The following is a 16,796-nucleotide window of genomic DNA, read 5'->3' on the forward strand; positions in this document are numbered from 1 at the left end:
GTGCAGGATGGTAAGTTGGCAGGAGGCAGTGGGCTGAGGCAGCCTGCACACTTCCAGGTGTGTGGGTGTGTGGCAGTGGCAGTGGGCCAGGTCAGGCGGAGGCTGAGCGCGTTGTGTGGGTCACATCACAGGCGCATGATGCGCGTTGCCCATATGATGCCACACACACACATGATGCTGGGACCCCTCAATCTGGTGTGCAAGTTGGTGCCTCTGCTCAGCGGCGAACTATGGCTAGCCGCGTGCACATCCCTGGCAAACACCGGTTGCCTCTGCTGATGCTGAGGATGCCCCAAAGGCGAAGCTAATGACATTGTTGCCCCTCGTTTTAGGCCATTGCAATCTCATGGAACATTTCACACACAGTGTCTTACGCGGGTGGCCTCTGGCTTCTTCTCCTCCCCCCCCTTTTGTCTCATTCGCCCCTCAGCCCAGCTTCGCCTGCATTTTTGCAACGGCTTCGTTTTCTCCCTCGGCCGCATGGCGCCCTGGGCTAGCTTGCTTCAGCTTCCCGCGCCCATGTGGCCCGGGCTAGTAGCTCTTGGCCTCCCCGCCCCTTGCTTCCCTCAGCTCGTAGATGTCCTAAAGGCGGGAACGGGGGGTGGGGAGGATATGGGAGGTGGGGGGGTGGCGGGTGGGAATAGACATATATATATTTGTCGTCGTTTATAAGGAGGTGGAGCGCGGGCTTGTGCTGTTCTGCTGGCAGCGAAGCGGGGAGGAGGAGGGGAGGCGGGAGAGCTGGTGGGACAGACTGAGGTGGGTGGAGGGGGCGGGTGTTGTGCGTTTTCCTCCGCGAGCGCCGCCGAGCAGTTGCAAATTTCCCCTCAGCAGCGTGGCCAGCCCAGGAGCACCCCAGCCTTTCCCAGGCAGCGACAGCGGCCAGGGAGAAGACCAGACGTCCCTGCCTATCACGAGCCTTTCCCCCTCAGCCCCGGTTGCCGCCCCCGCCGCGGACGCCTGCCTCGCCGCGGGCCCCCTCTGCCCAGTTTGACGGCGCAACAGGACGAAGAGGGACGCAGCCCGAAGGTTCAGCGGCGAGCCCGGCACCGACCTCTTCCCTCTCCCAACAGCACAGGCAGAGTCCTGGGTGAGTAGAAGAATCCGGCCTCCTCCCCACGCGTTACATTCACCCTAGGAAGATGCAGGGCAGCCCCAGGGATGCATGGCAGGTTTGCAAGGCTGCTGCATTTGGTCAGGGGAGGGATTGTGGGAAAAGGGAGTGCAATGCTCCTTGTCTCCGTTTGTATTTATCGCGCTAAATAATCCCAGCAGCGGCAGCAGCAGGGATCTGGCAAAGTTTTGCATCTCCTGCGCTTTTTATTGAGGCTTTTGTGAAACAGGGGAGATGCAAAGCAAACGGTGTGTTGACCAAGTAGAAAGGGATGTCTCAACACCCAAACCTTCCTTACTATCTCCCCTCCCTTTTCTCCTTCTCCTTCAGGCTGGAAAGAGTCATGACAGCTGAAAAGACTATTCCTATAATTAATGGCAAGCCAGAGGATGCTCTGGACCCCGAAGCCTCAAGTACCAACTTGGTCCACAGTAACGATAAGAAAGTGCATGAAAGAGGCCACTGGAACAATAAGGTTGAATTTGTGCTTTCTGTGGCTGGGGAGATTATTGGGCTGGGAAACGTGTGGCGATTCCCGTATCTCTGCTACAAAAATGGAGGAGGTAAGATGGCATCATGTGTAAATGCATAGCTTTCATGCCCTAGGGAATCGCCAAAAGGTCTGTGCGCTTAATGTCAGGAAAAAGAGGTTTTCTCAGTGTATGCTAGCATTCAGGCAGGTGTGAGCATGGCATGTAAAATGCTCCACCTGCAGTATGGAATTTAGATTAATGTAGTGACTGTGTAGAGTCATGTTGATAAAAGGACAGGTTTGTTGGCTAGACTGAATTGAAAACACACCATGCAACCCCTTTGAACTCTTTGAAAGTGTTGTTGTTGTTTAAAAAAAAACCCTTTAATGACAAATATCAGTTTTGGCTCTCAGGAAGAAGGTTTCTTTTCCTAAAGCTTGTTGCTGGTGAATATTATAGAGTTTAGACAAAATCCATGTTAAATGTCTCCTAGCAAAGCAGTGCTATCACATGGGTGTTTATTGTGGGGTTAGAGTTCCTCAGATATTCAGGTATTTAGCAGCATTCACATGTTGATGGGTTCAAAATGTCAGACTGTATATTTTGCACATTTAATCCAGATGTACAATTTCTAAGGGATATCCGATGTTAACAACAACACACTTGTTGCTAACATTCTATCTGCAAATCTCAATGGCCTATTTCCAAATTAAGCCCCATCTAGAAGCACCCAAATAACATGTGCATTATGCAGATCTTTTATAGGCAGCAACACACTTCTTTAACTGCATGGTGGACAGTGAAGAAAGAAACTGTTATATTGACTGCATTTGTGTGTTTGTGTGTGTGTGTGTGTGCATGCACATATATTTGCTAGTCTTTAAGGTGCCACTAGACTTTTTGTTAATATAACTTTGGAAAGTATTACCGGTTATACTGTCACATATACTATACTCTATACAGTTATAGAGATTTTATGTTGCATACTGAAGTTATGCTCACAGTGCAACCTTAAGCATATTTATTCAGGTGGAGTTCAATGCTGTCTTGGCATGGTGTTGGCACAGCAGCCTCAAGTTTTTGTTTTTACAAATTAGGTAGACTTCATTTGTATTGCCGTGGAGCTCTGTGATGACCACTGGCTTTAAATAGCTTCTAAAAGTGATTTTAAGGTCTGCCATTGGCTACTAACCATGTTAGTATTCAGAAATATAACCATCAACCACAATTCAACACACAGTGAAGTGCTTTTATAAGACCATCAATTCTCTGTGTCAGAAAGAACCTCTGAATGCTGTTCTTGGGACAGTCAACATGGAATGGATAGTTCTCTTTTGCTTTGCTCATTGTAAACAGGTGTTAATATATCTGATGATCGATTGAATTTTCCACTTTTTAAACATTTGAACAGTAATTCTTAAAGTCATGCCGCAGTAAATGCTGTTTTTGAAAGTGTTTCAATAGTATTTTGCTATGTTTCATTACTCTGTGTGTGTTTGGGGGAGAGGTGACTGATTCTTGAGAACCACAAGTCTAGGATGTTTGGGATGAGTAGAGCTAGTAGCATGGTTCTTTGGATCCTGTCCTGAATGCTAACCTTGATGAACTTCTGCTCTGTAATAGCACAAGGAGGCAAATATGATCAATGTTTTCAAAGGAAAAGAGGGTGGATTGTAAACCGAAGAAGGGACATACTGCTACAGCAAACTCTAAACAGTATTCAGTACAGTACTGTGATATTGTGAGGCAGGATGAAATGTAATTTGGATTAGGTATTATCCTTAGATTATTAAATGATAAAATATTATAGATATTATCTATTCTAGGTATATATTTATGGATCACATTCATAATAGTAACTATACCATGCAAGAAACATATATGCCTATATGCACATATGATCAATGATAAGAAAATGCATTCTATAGACTACTGGTTCCCTAACTCCCCTGCCCTGCCCCCATCATTAACCACTTGAAATTGCTGAGGCTCTTGACAGTTGTAGCAATTATAATGCACTGTGCTAGATGCTGATTGATTTTCATTGAACTGAAATTGCAATACAATAAAAAAGATATAAAAGAAGTAAGAAAATACAGTTTAAAATGTAAATTAATATTTAATCCAGAGGCACTGTGTATCACCTTAATGAAGTTCATGGACTACTGACTGTCCATGGACCTCAATTTTGGAACCCCTTGCTCTAGTGGTTCCCAGTCCCCCCCTCCAAGGACCATTTGGACATTGCTTATATTTTTGGTGTACCACCTAATGATTTTTCTGCCTCTTTTAGCAACTGTAATTTCACAGAATGCAAATTGTAATACAATAAAGTACAGTAGAGGAAATAAAACAAGAAAAGTACAGTTAATAATCAGCATAGATATTAAAAATGATGGATATGCTACTTCCCATCTTCATCCACAAATCCAGAGACATGTTGTGGATCACATGAATGAAACTTGTGGATTACTGGTGGTCCATGGACACTATACACAGTTTGCTATACACAGTTCCTCTTCCCTTAAAGTTATAAGGCTACAATTCTAAGCACACTTTTGGGACTAAGGCCATTGAATATGAGAGTAATTTATCTACAGATAAGCTTTAAGACCAGAAACTAAGCAATTGTGCAACCAGTCCATTGGATTATCCATTGAAGAGTAACCTCCCATACTATATGGCTAGTAGGTTATGCTTTGGCATAGAGGTGATGCTCCTCAAACGTGGAAAAGAAGAGGCGCTGGCAGAGGTGGGAGGGACTATGATGTGCGCTCAGCCAATTGAGTACACTTACAATGCCTAGTTCTATCCTGACCTAAGACATTTGTAAACAAGTATACCGCAAAGATTCAAACACTGCCAAAAGAGATGGGGATTGTGTTCATTAAACAACATGAGGGAAACTGTGTTGGGTAGCCTGTCTACAAAGCAGCACAGAAAGTGTGAATCTTTATTTCTTGTTTCTGTGCCAACAGTTCAGGGCCAAAATATTTTGTGTTTCTGTACTGCGGAGCACCATCATGAATTTGGCCCATTCGGTTTGCTAGGTCTCTTAAAAGCACAGTGTGTAGGTTTACTTGCTTTTCTTTATTGTCGTCTGTTGCTACACAGTGGCAGAAAAACAAGCTCTTCTGTATTAACAATGATTCTTGTTGGTTAGTGTTAGTCAATTCCTCATGCTGTTTTTGTTACATGATGTTGACAAAGCTGGGGGTGTCATTTTTATGCCATATGATCAAGCAAATTTCCTACTTCAAGGTATACATTCGTCAGGGTAAAATAAGAAATATGTTACATAGGAACACAGAATATTATTATTATTATTATTATTATTATTATTATTATTATTATTATTATTATTATTATTTTGAGGGTCTAAGTACTGCTTTTCAGTGGTTAGTGCAATACTGACTCAGAACTTCACTTATTCCATGTTAAGTTTAGTTGAGATATTAGATGATACTTGATTGGTGGTGTAGGAAATGTATAGCTTTTGCTTAGGTGTTTTGAGAATTGATGCTTGTTTTTGACATAGAGACAGGTTTGTTTGCTTTTTTATATATAAAGGCCAAACACTTCAATCCTATACAGTGGTACCTTGGGTTAAGTACTTAATTCGTTCCGGAGGTCCGTACTTAACCTGGAACTGTTCTTAACCTGAAGCACCACTTTAGCTTTGCTTCAGGATGAGAATAGAAATTGTGCCCCGGCGGCAGCGGGAGGCCCCATTAGCTAAAGTGGTGCTTCATGTTAAGAACAGTTTCAGGATAAGAACAGACCACTGGAACGAATTAAGTATGTAACCAGTGGTACCACTGTATTTGTCTCTTTAACTTTCCTAATGGAGTTGCATAGGGGTTTTTTCTTCTAGAAAAGCACCAGAATTCTGTATTCTGAAAAGGCTTGAAACAATAGGTTTCAGCAAATGGCCAATGTAATTTATTTGCAAAAAGAAAACCAAGAATTGAAGGTGTTCCTGAATAAAGATTTCTATGTGTGATTGTGCTGTCCTTGGAAGACTTGAAAAATTAAGTGTTTGTTGAAATGCTGTTGCATTTTTCTCAAGTAGGTGTACTTAGAATATCATTACCTAATGTATTAAATTATTATTAGAATGCTTCAGTCACTAAGGTCCACTGGTGTATGTGAGAGAGGTGAAACTGTATTGGAAGAAGATTCAGTTTCTTAAAATTTATGCATGCCACTTGCTCTCTAGAACCAGTCCAGCAATATTTTCTAAACTTTACCAAACTGCTTAACGACACATGAAAAATATTCAGCTTTCACTGTTGGGTGTCCCCCCCCTTTTTTTTAGTGAATGTCTGTTACTGTGATCATATTTACTACCCAAATAAAATAATTTTGTTTGCAAACTTATTTAAGGAAACCTGCTATATTTTCAGTGCTAAGTAATAGCATAGTATATGCTTTGGTGTGCTGCATGAATGGAAGGCAATACAAGAATATTTAACTGTTAGTTTCACCAGTTAAGTTTAGTTACTTTAAAAGTATAGACAAATTAAAGTTAAAATAGCTTAGAACTATGCAATTGGAACTATTATTAGTATCATTTGTTTAGGTAATTAGTCACTTTACACAAGTTTCTCTAAGCAGTTTACAAATACAATCATACCTCGGCTCCCAAACACCTTGGAAGTTGAACATTCCGGCTCCTGAACAATTAAAAACTGGAAGCGATTGTTCTTTTGGAAGCCAAACATCCAACGGGGATTCCAAAAGAACAATCACTTCCAATTGGCTGTAGAAGCCGCGCTTTGGAAGTCCAACATTTCAGAAGTCAAACGGACTTCCGGAACGGATTCTGTTCAACTTCTGAGGTACAACTGTAATAGTAACAAGCAATGCATAAAAAGCAAAAAACGAAGTAATTCAAAGTGAAGTGCAATACAATGTAATCAGACAATAAAGGTTATACATTTACTAGTTAGATTTTCCATGCTACACGTTTTGTCTACTGTTCAAGTATCTTCTCTTGTTACATTTGCCATTGGGGTGCTGCAGCAGATATAGTCCATATGGTGACTGATTAATGCTTGACCCGTAATAGGAGCACTTATTAAATGAACTGTAGCCTTAATGATTTGGGTCTCCTTGCCCACTTTCTACATTCCTTGTGATGACTGAAGGGTGTGTGGAGGCTTAACACATGACAGGTTGAGAATCCATGCAGTAAGTGCTTCTAAATGTCTTTGGCCTGGCAGGTATCTTGCCACAGGGAGGTCATTTTGAGTCACATCCCAATGGCATAAGTGTTGTACAGTGGTGTCATCAAGTCAGGGCTTTGGGACAGAAGTCAAAGGCCCCCAAACTCAGCAGGGTTGGCTTACTGCATTTTGAAATAAGTGAAGAAAGACAGAAAGCCATCTAAAGAAGTCACCCCCAACCTCCCCCACCCAATAAAGTCCAGGATCTATGATTGCCTAACTGCATCATTAGCACTGTGTGCTCTACACCAGGTCCAAGTCAATAACATTTAAGCATTTAACTGGGAATGTCAGTTCCATTGATATTTCTGGTTGCAAATATTGATACTATAGTAGTTTCTTATCCATAGTGTGCGAATGCCTTTGCTTTGTGAGTCGGTTTAATACTCACATGCACAAAATTATTATAGCTCATATTTATAATAACTTTTTAGAGACCACGGGTACATGTCCCAGAGTATGTTAGATCTGTGATTCAAGTGTAAGTAAAAATCAGCCTGAAATATGTATTGGATAATATTAAGCTTGTTGGTATAACAAATTGTTGGCATTTAAAAATCAATTTTGAAAACTCGGGGGCCAGAGCTATGCATCTTTACCCGCATGAATATTCCTTTGCTATCAGTGATACTACATTCAAGACAGGGGCTCATCCATATTTCCAGTTGTCCTGTTGCTTTCCCCCAGAGGAAACTGCTCTTCAGCACTCAATCAAAGCAAATGGCAATTAATTAAGGTTTCTCCCGGATTGCCATTTGTTCCAATCTATCACTATAGAGAGGTTTTTCCATTGGGAAGGAGTGGGGCAAGGGGAAAACCACTCAGACCCACACTTTCTAGGCATGGCACAAGCTCAAGGGTGGATGAGCCCAGGGTGTTGTTTGAGATAAGACAATAAAGTGATGTTATGTACGGTAGTCTTGTATAAATAATTTATGCATGAAATTAAACTTATTACTTATCTTTAAGGACCTGGATCAAACTAAATAATACATATCCAATCCTTGCTTTTAGGTGCTTTTCTCATACCCTATGTGATTTTCTTTATTTGCTGTGGAATACCAGTGTTTTTCCTGGAAACTGCCTTGGGACAGTTTACTAGCGAAGGAGGCATTACATGTTGGAGGAAAGTTTGTCCACTATTTGAAGGTACATGTCAAATTCTCTCTTGTTTCCAATGTATGCGTCTATCTCTGCATGTGCACACACGAAACATTCATGTGTTTTGGAAATATCTTACAAATGGAGCAAACATATTTTTTACTGCTTCCTTCAACAACAAAAACATTGCACCAGCCATTCTACACACCTTTCTTACTGATGCTTTCGGAACTTAGTTAGCAAATCATGCCAAGTCCTGACCAGTGCAGCACATCAGAGGACCAGTAAACTCAGGAATCCTCAGTTCAAATCCACTTTAACCATGAGCTCATTGAATAACCGTAGGCAAACCACTTTCTTAATCCTAGCTTTATCCCACCCAGTCTATAGTATGGGGATAATGATGCAGTGCAAAAGTTAATGATACCAGATCACCTTACAGGCAGCCATTAGCCAGATAATGCATGCAAAATATCTGGAGAATTTAGGAAAAAGTTGTATGTTAAATGCTTTGTTGTAAACTTAGAATGTATCCTCTTCTCTATACATTGAAACAGAACCTCTAAAATCATTTCCCCAACACTTTAACATGCTTTACCTACATTTGAACCCATTCCATAGCCCTGCTGTTCTCAGCCTTGGCCTTATTTCATTACACAATCCAATTTGTCACATATATTCAAAGACTGCTCCCCCCATGACGAGTTCTTCCCTTACAGCCCTTATATTTATATTTTCAGGGTTTTCTTTGTAACAAGTGACAATCTTAGAATCTGAACAAAAACTGCTTTCTGACTCTCGTTCCCTGTTCCTTCAACAATGCTGAAACAAGTTCCTGTATTTGTACTTTGCAGGTATCGGATATGCTACCCAGGTTATTGAGGCACATTTGAATGTTTACTACATCATCATTTTAGCATGGGCCATCTTCTATTTGTTTAACTGCTTTACAACGGACCTCCCCTGGGCAACCTGTGGGCATGAATGGAATACAGGTATGGGCACAATGAACATACAATCTGTATGAATATGTTAAAAGAGTAGCAGAGTGATTTAATATTTAAATGATTATGGGGCCAAACAAGATAATGGTGAAAATTAGTGTAATTCAGATTTGCAACACATGATGTAAGAATAAAGGGATGAATCCCAATAATTAATGTTGATTATTCCAATAATAAAAGTAATGCCTTCAAATCTTCCCCCATACATCATTTTGCTTCATGAATTAAACAGTCTGATTTAAACAGCATGTATTATTTTTGAAAATCTTCCCTTCTAAAACATACTGGTTTGAAAAGGTTTGAACATATTGAACATAGTACAATATGTTCCTTAGCTGTTTATTAAAACTTTGCAAACTAAACATAGAGAAAGTATATGTAGGGGTTTTTTTTACCTCTTATGTAATGAAATTTAGTATATTATCATTATCATTATCATTATTATTATTTATTATATTTTAAAAACTTACATCTGAGCTCACTGTAAACTTGAAGACAAAACAGTTTACATTTTTTTGATTCACACAGCTATCTGCTGGATCAAACAGCCTTCCATCAACAGATGGACACATTTGCATACTATTGTGAATCATTAAACATTGTAATGAAAAGTGTGTGCAAGTGTGAAAATATGGAGGCAGAGATTCAGAAAGGGTTACATGTGTGCACTAAAACAAAAGGTGTGGAAGGTTGCCATTCTGTTTATACTTCCAGTCTTATCTCTTGAAATTTTTGTGGGTTCTTTTTGTTGAGTCCAGTGGAAAGTCCCTCACACTAACCTTTGGCAAATATTAATTCTCTTATGAGTTTACATGTAGTATAAACTACAAACCAATAACCTCTTTTATTTGGTGATGTATAAGGGCACGTTGAATTAGTTCATTACACTTCAAAGGGAAATAATACATTATTAAATGGTAAGGGTTTTCTTTTCAGATTCCTCACATCTAATATAATTTTTAGTGAGAATTGTACTCTTTCATCCTCATTCTTTTATTCATTTTAACAGCTTGGGACTCTTACTTGAATCTATTGATGTTTAGGAAAATTAAAAGTCTAGCATCAAGTCCATCAGAAATGATAGTGCTTCAGTGTCCTTTTTGGCATCTGTTTAGGAAAGCCTAGCCAATATTCAATGCTGTCCAAATAGTAAGTGTCAACACAATAATGGAGAACTTCTTTGATCTCTTTCTACCATTTCTCTCATGCCAGAGATAACAGTGTGCCAAATGGTAGCTTTGTCACTTGCCATAGTAAGTCCACCTTTCTGCTGGTAGAAAGAGATTCCCGAGCCAGTGATAGGCATTAGGAATTGAACTGCGGTCAACTGAATCAAGCACAATGCATGATTAAACTCCCTAGCAATCAGAGGAAATTATCCTATTTCTGCTGCCTCCAACTGGTCTGTTTGTTGCAGTTGTAACAAGACAAACCAAAAGCAGCTAGTGAACACCTTTCTGAGGACGACCGGTATGAATTAGTAATCAAAGCATGTGGCTGAATCTTGTTTTCAGTTCTCTGTGGCCATGATCTTAACATATTCAAAGTGAACTTGAAAGTTTTAAAATCGCAGCATTATTATTTTGTATTCTTTTACAGAACACTGTGTAGAATTTCAAAAAATTAATATGAGCAACTGTTCCCAACAATATTTGCAGAATGCTACTTCTCCAGTCATGGAATTTTGGGAGTAAGTATAACTAAACTTTTATTCTAAACTAATTACAGTATTAACTCCCTTCAAATGAAAGGTGTGGAGCAAACAATAATAGCTAAATGTAAGCTTATGGCAACGTGAGAATTTCAGCAGCAAACTGTTTTTAAATAAAATTCACATAGGTGACACCGAGAACTCTTCCGTAATAATAGGAAATAAAAATATATATTTTCTTTGGGAATGAATAGAATCATAGAATCATAGAGTTGGAAGAGACCACAAGGGCCATCGAGTCGAACCCCCTGCCAAGCAGGAAACACCATCAGAGCAAATATATATATGCAATCCAGACACATTTACTTGAAAGCACATCTCATTAAAATCAAACTTTGTTCTGCATATGATGGTTAGTATTTTGTGTATGCATGTGTGTTGAGAGGATGGGAATGTTTTCCTCGGAATATTATCTGTAAGAGTTTGTTGCAAGACTTTCCTGAGCAGGGCCCTGAAACTTAGATTTCTGTTGGAAGGGACTGCTAATCTCAGCCAGATATTATCAATGCGTAGGAGATGGCATATCATACATAATACCTTATCTGAGCATTTCCTGTTGTTTAGGAAATGTATTGCCCTTAGTTTGGTTTTTGGCTAAGGTTACCGTTTTTTTCACCCTATAGGACGCACTTTTTCCCCTCCAAAAAGGAAGGGGAAATGTGTGTGCATCCTATGGAGCGAATCCAGGCTTCAGGAGAGCCCCACCGCCAGCCCCACAAGCGCGCCATCCCGCTGTCTCCCGACGTGGTTTGGAGGCTGGCGGCGGGGAAAAGCGTGCTGTTCTGGGGGCTGGGGTTGGGGGAAGCTCTGGCTTCCCCTGCCCCCGCCCTGCGCCTGGGGGGGAAAAATTATTCCCCCCCTTTATTCCCCCCCCCCCAAATCTAGGTGCGTCCTATGGGCCGGTGCGTCATATAGGGCGAAAAATACGGTATACTCCAGTTGTGTTCTCATTGTGGTGATGATTACTTGGCAGGGGTGGGAGAGAGTGTTCCTTTGCCTGTTTTGGTCCCAGTGCTTCAATTTTTCTTTCGCTATGTTTTTCTGTGCTATCTATGCTGGCTGAAAAATGTTCACAAAAATATCTAGTGAATTTTCCCCAGCATTTTTAAGCATTAGGAGAAGGAAGCACAGGAGTTCTCTTTATGTGTGTTTATACTTCTGACCATCTGCTGCTACAGATTTTGTAGGGAGTAATTGCATCTAAAATGCAGAGGCACAAAATTTGCACGGTCAAATGTGTTGAGTGGAGTTTCTCTATCCCTTTCTGCCATAACTGTACATAACCGGGGAGCTTGTGCCTGGTCATCTTTGGGCAGGCAAAGCAGTCTATTGTTTCCCCAACAAATACTATTTTTTCTGTATTTATTTTTTTAAAACTTGCATAACTGGACATCATCCATGGCTGAACCTGGAAAATGGATTGATTTCACTGGTGCTTCTGAGATGTTGCGTTGTTCACCTGAATAGCTGCGACCTGATAAGAACTCCCTTAACCATGAATTGTATCCACCACTCTTGCTCCATTTACATAACAGACTTTGGCTTATGCAATGAAACTTGCCTTTTCTCCCTTGCTGCAGAGGGTCCAAGTACCCTCGAAAGCAGGTTTTGGGGGTGTGCGGAAACAGAGATGTTAAGTTGTGATAATAGAATGCTGATTGTGCATCCTTGGACACAACCACATGCGTCTTCCTAGAATCCAAATATTAATCATTCAGTCCAAGTAGGAGAGTGGGCAGTGATTCTGGTAAATGACAACTTACCAATTTCTAAGTAATAAAAAAATAATTTATGCTAAGCCAATTTCCTTGCTATCTGGGCAATTTATTTGTACAAAATAAGTATCCTGTGAAAAAACTGAATCATTGAAGCATTTGTTTGGTGCAGAACTGTGCCTCAGAAGAGGAATAATTTGTGTGCACAAGCCGCTAAAACTTGTTTTTAAATGATTGATGAGAAATCCAAGCTTTCATTTCAGCAAATGTTGAGCAGGTTCTCTTGTGTTTTTTAACCCCATCAGTCATGCTGTGCTCTGTAGGCATAAGCGTTCAAAGCAACAAAATTAAGAAAGTAGCATGTGGTAGAGTATTGATGTGCTCAGAGGCCAGCTGCACACACACACACACACACACACAGAGAGAGAGAGAGAGAGAGAGAGAGATCAGAGAGGAACCCAAGTCTTTCCTTTTTAAAGTGTAAATGCTGTATTTCTACTAAAATTCTGCAGTAGTCACCTGCAAACATTCTTTAAGATTGCCTTTATTAGTAAATCTCTGTGCCACTCCCATAAATATGTTGTCTACTACTCTTATTAAGACATATTCTTTGAACGGGTCGTTGACCAAGAGAGAAAGAAATAATTAATGAATGTTAGAAAGATGTTGGAATGAAGTTATATGGCTTTAGTAGAAATGTTATAAGGAATTAAGTTTAAATAGATTATTAGAGCATTAAAGGGAAAAATAAGGTTAGAATGTGTTGACAATTATAGAATAGAAAACAGAGGAAGATGGAAAGGATTTGCTGAAATAATAGAAGTGGAATACAAAAAGGGAGGTGTGAGGAAGTCGTGGAAATTAGTGAAAGAAAGATAAGATATTGAAATTGGACTGTGTTTTAAATGGTTTTTGTTTTGTTAGTTGTATGTTAGTGTTTTGTAGTGGTTTTTTTGTATTGTATTGTATGTTTTTTCTTTTTTGGTTTTTTGTAGTGTTGTGTTCAATTTGTTGGAAAACTAATAAATATTATTATAAAAAAGAGAAAAAAATAATTTGATGTTTCCATAACTATAATAAAGGACAGAGTTCATTTAAGTTGGGGAGTGTTTTCTGAGTTGAACTGAACATTCACCACTATCTTGACATCTGATGAATTTGTAATGCATGGAAGCATATTCAGAGGCAATGAATATTAATACTTGCATTAGTGGATTTTGAAAAGTTTGAGAACTAGAAATTTATCAGGGATGAAAGAGTGCATATTTGCATTAGATCTAATTAGTTAAATATGTTGCCCCCTGGAGCATGTTTAGGAGTTCCAGAATAATATTTATATCACAATAATATTTGTATATTTGATGCCTGAGGGTGCTGAGGAATGCTTTTTCTGACATTGCAGGAAAGAATACCACTGAATACTTAGAGTTATATTTTCTATATCTGCACTTTTCAAATGAACTTATTCCCATTGTTCACATGGCTTGAAAGTGTGAAGAAATGACTAAGGATACATTGTATGCTGTGTTTACTATGATTTCACGTTTTGTTTAAAATAAAAATACTATGTGATATGCAGACAGCCAAATTTCTGTTCATATGCCTACCCACATTACAGTTTCACAAATGCATAAATCCAAAAGAGACGAATGAGAACTTTAGGTCCTGTTGGCAAATGCTAAATTTTGGCAAAGTATGGAGTTTTGAAAATCAAGAAATGTGCCCCTTTTGCATTCAGGAATACTGTAATTCACCATCACAATATACAGTACTATATTTGCATCGACAAAGTTTTTCTTATCGTCCACTACAAATAATACTGGTTTTACACATAGCCAGTACAGGTATAAGTGACATAGTATGGGGCAGCAGGTTTGATATGGAGTGAAACTGGCATCAATTTATGTTAAGTTGCAAAGCTGGGATTTATTCTTTCAGTTATTTAAATATGTATACCTTTCCTCATATAGTTCAAAGCAGCTATATTTTGTTATAACTATACCGTAGCTTTTAAATAATCTTATGGAATATTGTAATGCAAAATATATAATAATGTTGTTGAACGTATGAGTCCTTTTACCTATTGACTGACCCAATTCTTTAGTTGTGGGCACTTGTGGGAGACAATATCTAGATGATGTGGGAGTGTCTGGTGCCAGCATGATTGTGTGTGTATGTGTGTATATATACTCCTATTTGGGCAGGCACTGATGTCTTGTGAGAATTTGAGAGGCACACAACTGGACACCTACTACATTCGTACCTTGGAAGTCAAATGGAATCCATTCCGGAAGTTCGCTTGACTTCCAAAATGTTCGGAAACCAAAGCGCGGCTTCTGATTGACTGCAGAAAGCTCCTGTAGCCAATCGGAAGCCCTATCAGATGTTCAGCTTCCAAAAATAGTTCGCAAACTGGAACAGTCACTTCCAGGTTTGTGGTGTTTGGGAGCCAAAATGTTCGAGAACTAAGCTGTTCAAAAACCAAGGTACGACTGTATATTTTTAGGGATCCCTTAGTTGCACAGGGAATGAAAGCAAGTGGCAAAGCTCAGTCTGAATTTGCAGGCCACAAAATGTAAAAAATAACCCCACGCCTCTGTATGAAGCTTCCTCTCTGATAAGCTGTGGTGCTGTAGGGCTGTTGCGTGATGTTGGTTATGTTATAAATATAGTGGTGGAAGTTCCTTGATGTATCCAAGCCATGATGCTATTTTATCGATCCAAAGGCTGGAAACAGTTGAAATGCACATGTTAGATAGAATGGGAACGAGACTTACTTGACAACTAAACTTTTGTAGCAGGGAAGATCTTCTATCAAATGAGAAGGGTGCAGCTGAGGGAACCCATTGATGTAATTTTTGCTTACTGGCTCTGTTCAAGTCTTTCACCATGGTTTAGAAATACAGCTTGCTGCTTCTTAGAAAAGGATTTGGGTAAACGGAGGTGACACGGTGGTGAAGTTATTTCCACCTCAATAGTCTCCTTTGTTAGGCAAGTAACAACCCAGACCTCTGCTAAAGAAGACCTAGTTGTTAGCCTGTCATTCAGTGGAAAAGGTGGCATATCCCTCGTGTTTTCAAGTAAAGCCCAGTGAGAAAAACATTTTCTCAAAGGAAAATGAGCTATGCTCTGTAGAAGGAAAAGGTTAAAAAAAAAACTTGACAAAGTCAAAAAGAGTTTTTCCTGCTTTATTCAGGTTGCAAATAACTGCAGGAGACACATTGTTACTAATCCCCACAATCCTAGGAAAAGTCATTAGCAAGTTTGGGCCTGATTCTGGTGCACTTAGCACCCACACACTTATTCAGTTCCTCTCTGGACTGGGCCTTTTTTGTGCTCAACTTGAAGAACATTTTGCTGTGCCAGACTCGTCGGTTTGTGTTCAGTTCACAGAAGGCCGTGTGAAAACATTCTTTCATTTGGATGAACACAAGTTTTTCTCTGGGTTCTGCCTCGAAACCACAAGCTTTGCTTGGTTTTATTTGGAAGCACTGAACATGGCTAAGCCACCTTCTCTTTGATAGGTTTTGAGTTATAATAAGGCATCAATCCAGAAAATTTTAAATAGTTTGAGGAATCTGCATCATTTATTTCTATGATGCACCCTAGAGATTATGTTACCTGCAAAAGTAGAACTTTCCAAATAAATTTTGAGCAAACATGGCAGAAAAAAAATATTTTGCAAAACATTTAATGCAAACATTTAAACCAAAATATGCATCCTGGAGTACATCTTTCTTTGGGATTTTTAAAATATTCATTTACCATGGATTTCTTTATTATTTCTGTTTGGTAATTTGGAATGATGGCAGGTGCCTTGGGGGATTATATACAAGGACTCAGAGTGTTTTGTCTGGACATGGTGGAAAGTGACTCCTTACCTTTATATCTTGTAACAAAAATGAGGAGACATTTTTGGATTGTTTCAGAATAGGTGGCAAAAATTGACTTAACTTTTTGGAGGCACTTACAATTGGAATGCCTGGTAGTATAGACAACATTGCCCCCATTTTTCTTTTTTGCTGTTATGGCAAGTTACACTCCTAATACACTCCACAGCACCTTTGTGGAGGGACACTATGACACAACACAACATCCTTCAAGTGATATTGTTGCAGGATAAAAGGGTTCCATGGTTTTTTGATTAAAGATTTCAGCTTTAGTCAGATCTCATTTTGGCAAATTTGGCATGATGCAAAAAGGGTGCTATAGAATCACAGTTAGAGGGAACTTTGGAGACTATATCCTGCACAATGCAGTCTCTTAAATGCAGAATGCAACTGTCACATTGATTACAGAGGTCTGTCAAACTTCTTCAGCTTAAAATATGCCCAATGATGGCAAATTCACCAGCACCTAAGACAGCCTGTGGCATTTGCATTTATCACTATCAACACTATTTTGTTCTTTTGCTGCCTAATGCTTTTGAATTACAACTGGGTAGTTAATT

At 39.5% G+C, this 16,796-nt stretch overlaps 1 protein-coding gene across 1 annotated transcript in view; it reads left to right on the plus strand.

The window, feature by feature from the left end:
* The first annotated feature begins 719 nt into the window (after positions 1-719).
* Positions 720-16,796, plus strand: part of SLC6A11 (solute carrier family 6 member 11) — a 96,194-nt gene continuing 80,117 nt past the window's right edge. Inside the window, exons 1-5 of the mRNA XM_083488993.1 lie at positions 720-1,090; positions 1,445-1,677; positions 7,830-7,964; positions 8,771-8,911; positions 10,520-10,610. Coding sequence (XP_083345119.1) covers positions 1,458-1,677; positions 7,830-7,964; positions 8,771-8,911; positions 10,520-10,610 — 587 coding nt within the window. The 5' untranslated portion in view covers positions 720-1,090; positions 1,445-1,457. The remainder of the gene's footprint in view (positions 1,091-1,444; positions 1,678-7,829; positions 7,965-8,770; positions 8,912-10,519; positions 10,611-16,796) is intronic.

This window comes from Podarcis liolepis (genome assembly GCF_965112155.1).
Source record: "Podarcis liolepis genome assembly, chromosome: 2".
In the NCBI taxonomy this organism is placed as follows: domain Eukaryota; kingdom Metazoa; phylum Chordata; class Lepidosauria; order Squamata; family Lacertidae; genus Podarcis; species Podarcis liolepis.